Source organism: Salvelinus fontinalis, chromosome 6 (assembly GCF_029448725.1).
Source record: "Salvelinus fontinalis isolate EN_2023a chromosome 6, ASM2944872v1, whole genome shotgun sequence".
Taxonomy (NCBI): Eukaryota; Metazoa; Chordata; class Actinopteri; order Salmoniformes; family Salmonidae; genus Salvelinus; species Salvelinus fontinalis.
The window spans coordinates 83408085-83425274 of NC_074670.1; the positions used below are offsets into that span (position 1 = coordinate 83408085).

The 17190-nt window shown below is 51.0% G+C and overlaps 1 protein-coding gene across 3 annotated transcripts in view; it reads right to left on the reverse strand.

Moving 5' to 3' along the window:
• The window catches only part of LOC129858538 (catenin alpha-1-like), a 295543-nt gene that overhangs the window by 71403 nt on the left and 206950 nt on the right, over positions 1-17190 (reverse strand). For all 3 annotated transcript variants that reach the window (XM_055927845.1, XM_055927844.1, XM_055927846.1), the window contains one exon: positions 10946-11127. In XM_055927845.1, the coding sequence (XP_055783820.1) occupies positions 10946-11127 (182 nt within the window). The remainder of the gene's footprint in view (positions 1-10945; positions 11128-17190) is intronic.

The following is a 17190-nucleotide window of genomic DNA, read 5'->3' on the forward strand; positions in this document are numbered from 1 at the left end:
TAATAGAACGCTTGTTACCATGACAGCCTTTATAATAGAACGCTTGTTACCACACACATATAAATATTGCACTTGGGGGAAAAAAAACATCTTAAAGTAGAAATAGAATGAAACAGCCATTCTATTGTTGTTCTATTATAGTGGCCACTATAGTAGACATCGATCAAGTGCACAAGGTTACATGTGTGCAAAAATAACATCTACTGAGTAAAACATGTGATAACCCCCCCTCACTCACACACAGTGTTCCTGTCAAGTTCAACACAACAAAAGCAATATCTTTGGGCTACACATTATTACATTGTACACCTTCTGCCTGTGGAGATCTGTTCACCAATGTGCCAGCAGAGCATGATACCTTTTGTTGGCATAATTGATCTCTTTCAGACAGAGAGTACACCTGGTATACCCCTTTTTATCCACTGTATTGGGAAAGAGAGAAAGTGTGTGGTGTTCCTTTCACCTACAGTGGCATCCATCTTAAGTCAGGCCCAGCTCCACTTGATCCCTGAACCCACCTGTTTAACAAGCAACGCCTCATTTTTCACCTAATTCTCTCTTTCTGAAAATTAACCACATACTGTAGAGGTTAAACATTAGTTCACAGATAGTAGTTAGTTCGTTCGCTAGTTAACGTTTCACACAGATTGCCAGGGTCCAGTAAGCAACTAACGCGTCATAACTTGAGGAACGGCAAGGAGTCGTATACCAGTTAATATTGGTTAGGTTACTAACGTTAGCTCATCTGATGTTGTAACGTTAGCTAGCTAACGTTAGCTGTCTGGCTTCACTAGCCAGCTAATTTTCACACCATAAACTCAAATATTTGATCATGGCTAATGTTGCTCAACATTTCTCTGGCTAGCTAACGGAGAATTCGATCCAGCTAGCAAAGATACTTAACCATGCTAACAATACTTGTTCCACAACACTTTCTCCCTCACCTCAAACTTTACAAATGCAAGTTATTTTTCGGTTACAGCTCATGACGTACAGCTTCATCACCTTCTCACCCCCCCGTCTCCGTGGTCAGGCGTCTCACCTACCTCATCGTTATCTTTCAGGGAACGCGCTGCTGTAACTGACAAACTGCCTTTCTACTCTCTGCTGTCTTTCCAGAGCGTGTGCTGATGCTGTAACTAGGAAATTGGTTGTCTCTTATCTCTTCAGACGACTACTTCTGAACGATTGGCTGAGCCTTGGATACAGTTAGTATTGCCCCAAACAGTTAGTATTGCCCACCACCTGGATTCTGTCTTATGAGCAAAATTTGAAATGGTGTTTTTTTTATTTTATTACATTGGATAAAAGTAGAGACTCAGGGCTACAAAATGGTATATCATACACTGCATTTGAGGAAACAATGGGAAAGTAATTCTGCTTTGAAAGCTGATCAACTTGTAAACTCACTTTTGAGAAAATCACCTTAATGTTATGGTATCTGGTGAAGAGCTCTTCTTTGTCTCCACCCATTCAGCATCGTTCACACCCTCTTAAGCTTTAGCCCCTCCCATCTCATTCAGCATCGTTCACACCCTCTTAAGCTTTAGCCCCTCCCATCTCTATATACAACAATGAACACAGTGCAGGGAGCTAACCAATCAGGTTTAATGTTAGCTAGCTAACATTAGGTTCTAACTAGAAAAGCAAACTGCTCTGGGATACAAATAATAACATCAGCTAGGGAGCCAGCCAGCTAACGTTAGCTAGCTAAAAGTACACTTTAGCTTAAGACATATAGCTAGCTAGCTAGGTAAACAATGAACTTAGCTAGTGAAAGTCTAAGATCACACGTCACGTAACGTTAGCTAACCAGTCTGCCGGCTAACGTTAGCTAGCTAGCCAACAGTACACTTCAGCTTGAAATGAAACCACTGTCAAAATTAGAAACATGAAATATATCTGAAAACGTAGCTAGCTAAACGCTAGACTATCTTACCTTTATACATCATCAGGCATGATGGACACTTCTCCCTGTCAGCAACGACATGCCATAGTTGCCCTTAGTTTGAAGATGTAATCTCCATCTCTTTAGTTATCCTACTTTAATTCCACTGATTTCAAAACTGGATCCTCCAGAAAGTAGATCAACACGTATGCAGCTCAACAACACAACACATTTTGTTTTAAAGCGGTGTTAGATAAGATCACCTAGACAACCTGACATGCTCAAATAGACCGAAAGCCTTCTATATGGCAGACCAATTCAAACTCAACACACTGCAAGTCCAGCCCACTCATTATCTCAGCCAATCATGGCTAGCGGGTAGGTTGCTACCTTTTTCTGTGGCTTAACCAACTAGAACTCGTAATTTAACTAAATGTATTCATATTTACAGATGGCATACAAGTTTGTTATTAAGGCACATGAAAGTTCACGTTGAGGAAAGCATTCTGCCAAAAAACACATTTTGATAAAATATGTTTTACGTTGAAACGGCTCTCCTGTGAAGTCGTGTCTTGCGACAGACGCCTAGTTTCCTGAAATCGGGTCACATCTGTCACATGCATCCAGGCCACACATGCCTTACTCATTACAAGCTGCTGGTAGTGCACTATACTGGGGCCATACGGTGGGTAGTGCACTATATAAGGGATAGGGTTCTATTTGGTACGTAGCCATATGCAGCAGGGTGGGTGGCACCACCAGGCAGTAACAGTCAGTCAAACACCAGCCTGTGTAGAGAGCAGGGTGGGTGGAACCACCAGACAGTAACAGTCAGTCAAACACCAGGCGGTGTAGAGAGCAGAGTGGGTGGCACCACCAGGCAGAAGCAGTCAGTCAAACACCAGCCTGTGTAGAGAGCAGAGTGGGTGACACCACCAGGCAGTAACAGTCAAACACCAGGCGGTGTAGAGAGCAGAGTGGGTGGCACCACCAGGCAGAAGCAGTCAGTCAAACACCAGCCTGTGTAGAGAGCAGAGTGGGTGGCACCACCAGGCAGTAACAGTCAAACACCAGCCTGTGTAGAGAGCAGAGTGGGTGACACCACCAGGCAGTAACAGTCAAACACCAGGCGGTGTAGAGAGCAGAGTGGGTGGCACCACCAGGCAGAAGCAGTCAGTCAAACACCAGGCGGTGTAGAGAGCAGAGTGGGTGGCACCACCAGGCAGAAGCAGTCAGTCAAACACCAGGCGGTGTAGAGAGCAGAGTGGGTGGCACCACCAGGCAGTAACAGTCAGTCAAACACCAGGCGGTGTAGAGAGCAGAGAGGGTGGCACCACCAGGCAGTAACAGTCAAACACCAGGCGGTGTAGAGAGAGCTAGTATGACAGACATACTAGAAAAAGGCCCAAATCAATTTCCTCCTGATTTAACATTGCTGGCGCTTCCTTCCCGGACCACAAGGTTGAGAGCCAATCATTTGGGCGTGGATTAAAGTAGCTCCCCACTGACCTGCCTCCTGCCCCTCTCTCTCTCTCTCTCTCTCTCTCTGCTGCAGGTGACACGGTGTAGGAACCATTACACAGAGACCGACCTCACACACTTTCCTAGTCTGGGAAATATTTACACATGAGTGGAGAATCATTCTGACTACAATTCCTCACCTCTATCTGAACGTTCACCTACTGAAATATCTACAAGACATGATTGGTGGGTTTGGTTCAAATGAAATCCCTTTCCACTGTAAAGACTAAAAAAAGAGAGACTGTGCCAAGCCCTTGATGGTTAAAATGTCATCTCCATCTTCAAGAAGAACCTTTAATACCACTTCTTAAAATGTACATCTCCATCAGAACAGATATGCTGTGTTTTAATCATTACATGTGGTGGTTTTACGACAGGGCTAGCGTAGCAGGGTCAGAGAAGTGAGAGCAGCGCTTCATTTGCATGTATTAGCATTACATTAGCATGCAGCACAATAGGTCTGGGAGGGGAAACCGCTGCCTGGCTGTATTTTCTCATCATCCTTCAAGGGGGCGTGGATCAGAAGTGGTAAGACTGAAGCTGATTGAAGCTGGACGATTCTAGGCATTTGACCAAAGGCTGCATTAGCAGCCTGACCTGAAGGAAGCAGGGAGCAGAGGGCTGGATGGATGGAGGAAGCAGAGGGCTGGATGGATGGAGGAAGCAGGGAGCAGAGGGCTGGATGGATGGAGGAAGCAGAGGGCTGGATGGACGGAGGAAGCAGAGGGCTGGATGGACGGAGGAAGCAGAGGGCTGGATGGATAGAGGGAGCAGAGGGCTGGATGGACGGAGGAAGCAGGGAGCAGAGGGCTGGATGGATGGAGGAAGCAGAGGGCTGGATGGACGGAGGAAGCAGAGGGCTGGATGGACGGAGGAAGCAGAGGGCTGGATGGATGGAGGAAGCAGGAAGCAGAGGGCTGGATGGACGGAGGAAGCAGAGGGCTGGATGGACGGAGGAAGCAGAGGGCTGGATGGACGGAGGAAGCAGAGGGCTGGATGGACGGAGGAAGCAGAGGGCTGGATGGACGGAGGAAGCAGAGGGCTGGATGGACGGAGGAAGCAGAGGGCTGGATGGACGGAGGAAGCAGAGGGCTGGATGGACGGAGGAAGCAGAGGGCTGGATGGACGGAGGAAGCAGAGGGCTGGATGGACGGAGGAAGCAGAGGGCTGGATGGACGGAGGAAGCAGAGGGCTGGATGGACGGAGGAAGCAGAGGGCTGGATGGACGGAGGAAGGCAAACTAAGTGTTTTCATGTTCAATATCATGGATGGATGGAGGAAGCAGGGAGCAGAGGGCTGGATGGATGGAGGAAGCAGGGAGCAGAGGGCTGGATGGATGGAGGAAGCAGAGGGCTGGATGGATGGAGGAAGCAGAGGGCTGGATGGACGGAGGAAGCAGAGGGCTGGATGGATGGAGGAAGCAGGGAGCAGAGGGCTGGATGGATGGATGGAGGAAGCAGAGGGCTGGATGGATGGAGGAAGCAGGGAGCAGAGGGCTGGATGGATGGATGGAGGAAGCAGGGAGCAGAGAGCTGGATGGATGGATGGAGGAAGCAGGAAGCAGAGGGCTGGATGGATGGAGGAAGCAGGGAGCAGAGGGCTGGATGGATGGAGGAAGCAGAGGGCTGGAGGACGGAGGAAGGCAAACTAAGTGTTTTCATGTTCAATATCATGGTGTTATGCGAAGAACAATGCCTCGGCTTGTGGAGCAAGGCTGGTGTTTACAGGGTGACGACAGCGTGAGGGTAGATCTGACTGGAGAAACTAGACGTTTTATTGACAACTCCTTTAAAGACATTGAGAGACGTGCAGGCAGAGAGACCGAGAGCTTTGCTTTGGTTCCAGGCACAATGTCTCCTGAATGAGTCACTTTAAATTCATAGAGGAAGATGTATGTACACACACACAGACACACACCTCTTCTCGCAGGCAGAAGACTACACACCCTCCCTCTCTCACACACACACAGACACACACCTCTTCTCGCAGGCAGAAGACTACACACCCTCCCTCTCTCACACACACACAGACACACACCTCTTCTCGCAGGCAGAAGACTACACACACCCTCTCTCTCTCTCACACACACAGACACACAGCTCTTCTCGCAGGCAGAAGACTACACACCCTCTCTCTCTCACACACACAGACACACACCTCTTCTCGCAGGCAGAAGACTACACACACCCTCTCTCTCTCTCACACACACAGACACACACCTCTTCTCGCAGGCAGAAGACTACACACCCTCTCTCTCTCACACACACACAAGTAGAAATATAATCTCTCAAACACACAACCCCCTCCCAACACACATGTAGAAATATAATCTCTCAAACACACAACCCCCTCCCAACACACGTTTCACTGAGCAGATGGCTGCCATGGCACTCCGGTGATGAACCACAGAGCCTAAGGTCTTGTCTATCTGTCACATTTAATGCAGTCCAGTTACAGGCCTCGACAGGCCAGACAGAGACCAACTTACTGCAGTCCAGTTACAGGCCTCGACCGGCCAGACAGAGACCAACTTACTGAAGTCCAGTTACAGGCCTCGACCGGCCAGACAGAGACCAACTTACTGAAGTCCAGTTACAGGCCTCGACCGGCCAGACAGAGACCAACTTACTGAAGTCCATTTACAGGCCTCGACCGGCCAGACAGAGACCAACTTACTGCAGTCCTCGACAGGCCAGACAGAGACCAACTCACTGCAGTCCAGTTACAGGCCTCGACTGGCCAGACAGAGACCAACTTACTGCAGTCCAGTTACAGGCATCGACTGGCCAGACAGAGACCAACTTACTGCAGTCCAGTTACAGGCATCGACTGGCCAGACAGAGACCAACTTAATGCAGTCCAGTTACAGACCAGACAGAGACCAACTTACTGCAGTCCAGTTACAGGCCTCGACCGGCCAGACAGAGACCAACTTACTGCAGGCCTCGACCGGCCAGACAGAGACCAACTTACTGCAGTCAAGTTACAGACCAGACAGAGACCAACTTACTGCAGTCCAGTTACAGGCCTCGACGGGCCAGACAGAGACCAACTTACTGCAGTCCAGTTACAGGCCTCGACTGGCCAGACAGAGACCAACTTACTGAAGTCAAGTTACAGGCCTCGACTGGCCAGACAGAGACCAACTTACTGCAGTCCAGTTACAGGCCTTGACCGGCCAGACAGAGACCAACTTACTGCAGTCCAGTTACAGGCCTCGACCGGCCAGACAGAGACCAACTTACTGCAGTCCAGTTACAGGCCTCGACAGGCCAGACAGAGACCAACTTACTGCAGTCCAGTTACAGGCCTCGACCGGCCAGACAGAGACCAACTTACTGCAGTCCAGTTACAGGCCTCGACAGGCCAGACAGACACCAACTTACTGCAGTCCAGTTACAGGCCAGACAGAGACCAACTTACTGCAGTCCAGTAACAGGCCAGACAGAGACCAACTTACTGCAGTCCAGTTACAGGCCTCGACAGGCCAGACAGAGACCAACTTACTGCAGTCCAGTTACAGGCCTCGACTGGCCAGACAGAGACCAACTTACTGAAGTCCAGTTACAGGCCTCGACAGGCCAGACAGAGACCAACTTACTGCAGTCCAGTTACAGGCCTCGACAGGCCAGACAGAGACCAACTTACTGCAGTCCAGTTACAGGCCTCGACCCGGCCAGACAGAGACCAACTTACTGCAGTCCAGTTACAGGCCTCGACTGGCCAGACAGAGACCAACTTACTGAAGTCCAGTTACAGGCCTCGACTGGCCAGACAGAGACCAACTTACTGCAGTCCAGTTACAGGCCTTGACCGGCCAGACAGAGACCAACTTACTGCAGTCCAGTTACAGGCCTCGACCGGCCAGACAGAGACCAACTTACTGCAGTCCAGTTACAGGCCTCGACAGGCCAGACAGAGACCAACTTACTGCAGTCCAGTTACAGGCCTCGACCGGCCAGACAGAGACCAACTTACTGCAGTCCAGTTACAGGCCTCGACAGGCCAGACAGAGACCAACTTACTGCAGTCCAGTTACAGGCCTCGACAGGCCAGACAGACACCAACTTACTGCAGTCCAGTTACAGGCCAGACAGAGACCAACTTACTGCAGTCCAGTTACAGGCCTCGACCGGCCAGACAGAGACCAACTTACTGCAGTCCAGTTACAGGCCTCGACTGGCCAGACAGAGCCCAACTTACTGCAGTCCAGTTACAGGCCTCGACTGGCCAGACAGAGACCAACTTACTGCAGTCCAGTTACAGGCCTCGACTGGCCAGACAGAGCCCAACTTACTGCAGTCCAGTTACAGGCCTCGACTGGCCAGACAGAGACCAACTTACTGCAGTCCAGTTACAGGCCTCGACAGGCCAGACAGAGACCAACTTACTGCAGTCCAGTTACAGGCCTCGACAGGCCAGACAGAGACCAACTTACTGCAGTCAAGTTACAGACCAGACAGAGACCAACTTACTGCAGTCCAGTTACAGGCCTCGACCGGCCAGACAGAGACTAACTTACTACAGGCCTCGACAGGCCAGACAGAGACCAACTTACTGCAGTCCAGTTACAGGCCAGACAGAGACCAACTTACTGCAGTCCAGTTACAGGCCTCGACAGGCCAGACAGAGACCCAACTTACTGCAGTCCAGTTACAGGCCTCGACTGGCCAGACAGAGACCAACTTACTGAAGTCCAGTTACAGGCCTCGACAGGCCAGACAGAGACCAACTTACTGCAGTCCAGTTACAGGCCTCGACAGGCCAGACAGAGACCAACTTACTGCAGTCCAGTTACAGGCCTCGACTGGCCAGACAGAGACCAACTTACTGCAGTCCAGTTACAGGCCTCGACAGGCCAGACAGAGACCAACTTACTGCAGTCCAGTTACAGGCCTCGACCAGCCAGACAGAGACCAACTTAATGCAGTCCAGTTACAGGCATCGACTGGCCAGACAGAGACCAACTTACTGCAGTCCTCGACAGGCCAGACAGAGACCAACTTACTGCAGTCCTCGACAGGCCAGACAGAGACCAACTTACTGCAGTCCAGTTACAGGCCTCGACCCGGCCAGACAGAGACCAACTTACTGCAGTCCAGTTACAGGCCTCGACCGGCCAGACAGAGACCAACTTACTAAGGACCTTTTCTCAACTGTCTTTTTATAGAAGCTGGGATGTCTGCAGTGGAGAAGACCTACTACAGAACAATAGGCAGATCCCTCTGTACTGACAACACACAGAGAGACACAGAAGTGGACCCCACCCTGGTTTCCCCAGTTACACCCCCCCCAGGTCTCCCAGTTGCCCCCCGCCAGTCCTACCCTTGTCCACCAGTTACACCCTGGTCCCCCAGTTACCCCCCAGCCTAGTCCCCCAGTTCCCACCCTGGTCCCCCAGTTACCCCCCAGCCTAGTCCCCCAGATCCCACCCTGGTCCCCCAGTTACCCCCCAGCCCCACCCTGGTCCCCCAGTTCCCACCCTGGTCCCCCAGGTACCTCCCCAGCCCCACCCCCCGAGCCCCACCCTGGTCCCCCCCCCACCCTGGTCCCCCAGTTACCCCCCCAGCCCTACCCTGGTCCCCCCCCCCCCCCCCCCCCCCCCCCCAGTTACACCCCCCCCCGGTCCCCCCCTGGTCCCCCCCCCCCCCCCCCCCCCCCGGTCCCCCCCCCCCCCCCCCAGTTACCCCCCTCCCCGGCCCCACCCTGGTCCCCAAGTACTCGCAACAGTAAAACATTTTTGTTGTAGCCCCGGACAACCACACCTCATTCAACTGATTGAGGACCTGACGATTAGTTGAATCAGGTGTATTTGTCCGGGGTTACAATATAAGTGTGTACTGTTGGGGGTACTGGGGGAGCAGGGTTGGGAAACACTGAGCTAGAGAGAGCTCGGGGACCGTTATCGTAATACTGCCCAGAGAGTCTTGTTGAACACACAGTATAGAACACCTGGTTAATGAGGCTCCCCAACACACACCTCTGCCCCCCCCCCACACACACACACCTCTGCCCGCCGTCCACACACACACACCTCTGCCCCCCCCCCACACACACACACCTCTGCCCCCCCCCCAACACACACCTCTGCCCCCCCCCCACACACACACACCTCTGCCCCCCCCCCACACACACACACCTCTGCCCCCCCCCCAACACACACCTCTGCCCCTCCCCCAACACACACCTCTGCCCCCCCCCCAACACACACCTCTGCCCCCCCCCCACACACACACCTCTGCCCCCCCCCCACGCACACACCTCTGCCCCCCCCCACGCACACACCTCTGCCCCCCCCCCACGCACACACCTCTGCCCCCCCCCCCCTCCGCACACACCTCTGCCCCCCCCCCCCTCCGCACACACCTCTGCCCCCCCCCTCCGCACACACACACCTCTGCCCCCCCCTCCGCACACACACACCTCTGCCCCCCCTCCGCACACACCTCTGCCCCCCCTCCGCACACACCTCTGCCCCCCCTCCGCACACACCTCTGCCCCCCCTCCGCACACACCTCTGCCCCCCCTCCGCACACACCTCTGCCCCCCCTCCGCACACACCTCTGCCCCCCCTCCGCACACACCTCTGCCCCCCCTCCGCACACACCTCTGCCCCCCCCTCCGCACACACCTCTGCCCCCCCCTCCGCACACACACACCTCTGCCCCGTCCCCCCTCTGCCCTGTCCCCCTCCACACACACACACACACACACACACACACCCCTCTGCCCCGTCCCCCCTCCACACACCCCTCTGCCCTGTCCCCCTCCACACACACACACACCTCTGCCCCGTCCCCCTCCACACACACACACACCTCTGCCCCGTCCCCCTCCACACACACACACACCTCTGCCCCGTCCCCCCTCTGCCCTGTCCCCCTCCACACACACACACCCCTCTGCCCCGTCCCCCCTCCACACACCCCTCTGCCCTGTCCCCCTCCACACACACACACACCTCTGCCCCGTCCCCCTCCACACACACACACACCTCTGCCCCGTCCCCCCTCTGCCCCGTTCCCCCTCCACACACACACACACCTCTGCCCCGTCCCCCTCCACACACACACACCCCTCTGCCCCGTCCCCCCTCCACACACCCCTCTGCCCTGTCCCCCTCCACACACACACACACCTCTGCCCCGTCCCCCTCCACACACACACACACCTCTGCCCCGTCCCCCCTCTGCCCTGTCCCCCTCCACACACACACACCCCTCTGCCCCGTCCCCCCTCCACACACCCCTCTGCCCTGTCCCCCTCCACACACACACACACCTCTGCCCCGTCCCCCTCCACACACACACACACCTCTGCCCCGTCCCCCCTCTGCCCCGTTCCCCCTCCACACACACACACACCTCTGCCCCGTCCCCCTCCACACACACACACACCTCTGCCCCGTCCCCCCTCTGCCCCGTTCCCCCTCCACACACACACACACCTCTGCCCCGTCCCCCTCCACACACACACACACCTCTGCCCCGTCCCCCCTCTGCCCCGTCCCCCCTCTGCCCCGTTCCCCCTCCATACCTGGTGAAGTCCGTCATCTCCATCATGATCATACACATCTGTTTGGCCAGGACGATGATGTCGTTGCCGGAGTCGTCCCACTTGGACACCTCAGCGTCCAGCTTGCTCTTCTCCTCCTGGAAACTGGCCACCTGCTCAGCGATCTTAGCCTTCTGCTCCTGGGGCAGCTGGGCCATGATAGCCTGGTAGAGGAGGAGAGGAGAGAGTTATAAAACAGCACACCAAGCCGTTATAGCCTGGTAGAGGAGAGAGATATTACAGTACACTAAGCTGTTATAGCCTGGTAGAGGAGGAGAGGAGAGAGTTATAAAACAGCACACCAAGCCGTTATAGCCTGGTAGAGGAGAGAGATATTACAGTACACTAAGCTGTTATAGCCTGGTAGAGGAGGAGAGGAGAGAGTTATTACAGTACACTGAGCTGTTATAGCCTGGTAGAGGAGGAGAGGAGAGAGATATTACAGTACACTGAGCTGTTATAGTCTGGTAGAGGAGGAGAGGAGAGAGTTATTACAGTACACTGGGCTGTTATAGCCTGGTAGAGGAGGAGAGGAGAGAGTTATAACAGTACACTGAGCTGTTATAGCCTGGTAGAGGAGGAGAGAGTTATTACAGTACACTGAGCTGTTATAGCCTGGTAGAGGAGGAGAGAGTTATTACAGTACACTGAGCTGTTATAGCCTGGTAGAGGAGGAGAGAGTTCTAACAGTACACTGAGCTGTTATAGCCTGGTAGAGGAGGAGAGAGTTATTACAGTACACTGAGCTGTTATAGCCTGGTAGAGGAGGAGAGAGTTATTACAGTACACTGAGCTGTTATAGCCTGGTAGAGGAGGAGAGAGTTATTACAGTACACTGAGCTGTTATAGCCTGGTAGAGGAGGAGAGAGTTATTACAGTACACTGAGCTGTTATAGCCTGGTAGAGGAGGAGAGAGTTATTACAGTACACTGAGCTGTTATAGCCTGGCAGAGGAGGAGAGGAGAGAGTTATTACAGTACACTGAGCTGTTATAGCCTGGTAGAGGAGGAGAGGAGAGAGTTATTACAGTACACTGAGCTGTTATAGCCTGGTAGAGGAGGAGAGGAGAGAGTTATTACAGTACACTGAGCTGTTATAGCCTGGTAGAGGAGAGAGTTATTACAGTACACTGAGCTGTTATAGCCTGGTAGAGGAGGAGAGGAGAGAGTTATAACAGTACACTGAGCTGTTATAGCCTGGTAGAGGAGGAGAGAGTTATTACAGTACACTGAGCTGTTATAGCCTGGTAGAGGAGGAGAGAGTTATTACAGTACACTGAGCTGTTATAGCCTGGTAGAGGAGGAGAGAGTTCTAACAGTACACTGAGCTGTTATAGCCTGGTAGAGGAGGAGAGAGTTATTACAGTACACTGAGCTGTTATAGCCTGGTAGAGGAGGAGAGAGTTATTACAGTACACTGAGCTGTTATAGCCTGGTAGAGGAGGAGAGAGTTATTACAGTACACTGAGCTGTTATAGCCTGGTAGAGGAGGAGAGAGTTATTACAGTACACTGAGCTGTTATAGCCTGGTAGAGGAGGAGAGAGTTATTACAGTACACTGAGCTGTTATAGCCTGGCAGAGGAGGAGAGGAGAGAGTTATTACAGTACACTGAGCTGTTATAGCCTGGTAGAGGAGGAGAGGAGAGAGTTATTACAGTACACTGAGCTGTTATAGCCTGGTAGAGGAGGAGAGGAGAGAGTTATTACAGTACACTGAGCTGTTATAGCCTGGTAGAGGAGAGAGTTATTACAGTACACTGAGCTGTTATAGCCTGGTAGAGGAGGAGAGGAGAGAGTTATAACAGTACACTGGGCTGTTATAGCCTGGTAGAGGAGGAGAGGAGAGAGTTATTACAGTACACTGAGCTGTTATAGCCTGGTAGAGGAGAGAGTTATTACAGTACACTGAGCTGTTATAGCCTGGTAGAGGAGAGAGTTATAACAGTACACTGAGCTGTTATAGCCTGGTAGAGGAGGAGAGAGTTATTACAGTACACTGAGCTGTTATAGCCTGGTAGAGGAGGAGTGGAGAGAGTTATTACAGTACAATGAGCTGTTATAGCCTGGTAGAGGAGGAGAGAGTTATAACAGTACACTGAGCTGTTATAGCCTGGTAGAGGAGGAGAGAGATATTACAGTACACTGGGCTGTTATAGCCTGGTAGAGGAGGAGAGGAGAGAGTTATTACAGTACACTGAGCTGTTATAGCCTGGTAGAGGAGAGAGTTCTAACAGTACACTGAGCTGTTATAGCCTGGTAGAGGAGGAGAGAGTTATTACAGTACACTGAGCTGTTATAGCCTGGTAGAGGAGGAGAGAGATATTACAGTACACTGAGCTGTTATAGCCTGGTAGAGGAGGAGAGGAGAGTTATAAAACAGCACACCAAGCCGTTATAGCCTGGTAGAATGATACAGGCCTAACACATTATCCAAGGTCAATGTCACAGGCCTAACACATTATCCGAGGTCAATGATACAGGCCTAACACATTATCCGAGGTCAATGTCACAGGCCTAACACATTATCCAAGGTCAATGTCACAGGCCTAACACATTATCCAAGGTCAATGTCACAGGCCTAACACATTATCCAAGGTCAATGTCACAGGCCTAACACATTATCCGAGGTCAATGTCACAGGCCAAACACATTATCCGAGGTCAATGTCACAGGCCTAACACATTATCCGAGGTCAATGTCACAGGCCTAACACATTATCCGAGGTCAATGTCACAGGCCTAACACATTATCCAAGGTCAATGTCACAGGCCTAACACATTATCCAAGGTCAATGTCACAGGCCTAACACATTATCCAAGGTCAATGTCACAGGCCTAACACATTATCCAAGGTCAATGTCACAGGCCTAACACATTATCCAAGGTCAATGTCACAGGCCTAACACATTATCCAAGGTCAATGTCACAGGCCTAACACATTATCCAAGGTCAATGTCACTGGCCTTGCTCCAGAAAACAGCTGGTAGAGGAAGCTGCAGCTAAACCTGAAGACGTGACAGAAAAGACAACAGATTGCAGTTCGGTAGGAAATGAGAAACATAAGTTCTCACTTTACTGATGCGTAACAATGGCGTTGGATGAGGCCAAATTAGCCGTGGCGTATCCACACCTACACGTCTCTGTGTAGCCCCCTCATTTGGCCCAGCGACTGGGTGTATTAACACATGTACCGCCAAGACAACAGAGGAAATATGAGAAAAAGTGAGAGACCACAGCAGACAGACTTCCTTTATTGTACGTGTGTGGTTGTACTCTGTGTGTGTGTTTGTGTGTGTGTGTGTGTGCACTCTGTGTGTGTGGTAGGAGAGCAGCTATGTGAAGTGGGAGAAGTTAAGTTTGGGGACAGTATTAACCTGAGTGTTCTGTTGACAAGAGGCAGACAGAGATAAATCTAATGCCCTGCTGCACCACAACAGACAGAGAGATAATGCCCTGTGGCACCACAACAGACAGAGAGATAAATCTAATGCCCTGTGGCACCACAACAGACAGAGAGATAAATCTAATGCCCTGTGGCACCACAACAGACAGAGAGATAATGCCCTGTGGCACCACAACAGACAGAGAGATAAATCTAATGCCCTGTGGCACCACAACAGACAGAGAGATAAATCTAATGCCCTGTGGCACCACAACAGACAGAGAGATAAATCTAATGCCCTGCTGCACCACAACAGACAGATTAATCTAATGCCCTGTGGCACCACAACAGACAGAGAGATAAATCTAATGCCCTGTGGCAACACAACAGACAGAGAGATAATGCCCTGTGGCACCACAACAGACAGAGATAATGCCCTGTGGCAACACAACAGACAGAGAGATAATGCCCTGTGGCACCACAACAGACAGAGAGATAAATCTAATGCCCTGTGGCACCACAACAGACAGAGAGATAATGCCCTGTGGCACCACAACAGACAGAGAGATAATGCCCTGTGGCACCACAACAGACATAGAGATAAATCTAATGCCCTGCTGCATCACAACAGACAGAGAGAGAGAGATAATGCCCTGTGGCACCACAACAGACAGAGATAATGCCCTGTGGTACCACAACAGACATAGAGATAAATCTAATGCCCTGTGGCACCACAACAGACAGAGAGAGATAAATCTAATGCCCTGTGGCATCACAACAGACAGAGAGATAAATCTAATGCCCCGTGGCACCACAACAGACAGAGATAAATCTAATGCCCTGTGGCATCACAACAGACAGAGAGATAAATCTAATGCCCTGTGGCACCACAACAGACAGAGAGATAATGCCCTGTGGCACCACAACAGACAGAGAGAGAGATAATGCCCCGTGGCACCACAACAGACAGAGATAATGCCCTGCTGCATCACAACAGACAGACTTCCTTAATTGTCTGCTCTTAATTTCCTTCTAACACAGCTCAGAACAGGCTTGTGTCCCAAATGGCAACCTATTCCCTTTGAAGTGCACTACTCATAATCAGAGCCCTATAGCTATTGCACTATATAGGACATATAGGTTGCCATTTGAGAGACAGGCCAGAGTAGAGGGAATACAAACGTGGAGAGAAGAGGGGCCATGACATCTAAACCATTTAAAATATATTCTTAAAGGAACTATAATATTGTGTGTGTGTTGTACTACTTCTGACCATTTGGTAACACCACCATCACCAGTGGTTCGTCTAGCAATTCACACTACGCCAAACAACTCTATTCATTAAGTAACCCATCTGAATTAGCTAGACGGCCTAGTCACTAATATTCTGATTTAATAACTCTGGTTTATAAGCCTCTGTTATGGGTTTCCATGTTAAACAGATTAGACCTGACCCACACATCTGGACATTGGGCAGATTAGTGGCTAATCCACCGTAACACAGAAACATTAATCCCAGATTTAAAGTACTCTGTTTAAACTCAAATATGTTTCCCTTACTGGAAAGGTCTGGGAGTTGACAAGGGGAGTCAGACCAGAGAGGAATCTATGAATACCTTCCTGTGGTATAAAGGTTTAAAGTGGAGTCAGACCAGTGAGGAATCTATGAATACCTTCCTGTGGTATGAAGGTGAGTCAGACCAGAGAGGAATCATCTATGAATACCTTCCTGTGGTATAAAGGTTTAAAGTGGAGTCAGACAAGAGGAATCATCTATGAATACCTTCCTGTGGTATGAAGGTTTAAAGGGGACTCAGACCAGTGAGGAAAAAAACTCAAAAGATTAGAATATTATCAGTGAGCATCTGAATGGGAGATTAGAGAATAAGGACATTCAACAAGCACAGCACTTACACAAATGACTGATGATCGGCTGAGAGACATCGCTGATGAAAGACTGCGCGGACTGTTTTGTTAGACTTTCCATTGTCTGTGGATGACTCAACACATCAGCTACTACAGCGACTGAAATGACTAACACTTAAAGATATGCAGTTAGTTTCAGAGTGAGTGGCAAGGAAGAAATGAGTCCTAAATACACTGCTCAAAAAAATGAAGGGAACACTAAAATAACACATCCTAGATCTGAATGAATGAAATATTCTTATTAAATACTTTTTTCTTTACATAGTTGAAAGTGCTGATAACAAAATCACACAAAAATGATCAATGGAAATCAAATTTATCAACCCATGGAGGTCTGGATTTGGAGTCACACTCAAAATTAAAGTGGAAAACCACACTACAGGCTGATCCAACTTTGATGTAATGTCCTTAAAACAAGTCAAAATGAGGCTGAGTAGTGTGTGTGGCCTCCACGTGCCTGTATGACCTCCCTACAACGCCTGGGCATGCTCCTGATGAGGTGGCGGATGGTCTCCTGAGGGATCTCATCTCAAACCTGGACTAAAGCATCCGCCAACTCCTGGACAATCTGTGGTGCAACGTGGCGTTGGTGGATGGAGCGAGACATGATGTCCGAGATGTGCTCAATTGGATTCAGGTCTGGGGAACGGGCGGGCCAGTCCATAGCATCAATGCCTTCCTCTTGTAGGAACTGCTGACACACTCCAGCCACATGAGGTCTAGCATTGTCTTGCATTAGGAGGTACCCAGGGCCAACCGCACCAGCATATGGTCTCACAAGGGGTCTGAGGATCTCATCTCGGTACCTAATGGCAGTCAGGCTACCTCTGGCGAGCACATGGAGGGCTGTGTGGCCCCACAAAGAAATGCCACCCCACACCATGACTGACCCACCGCCAAACCGGTCATGCTGGAGGATG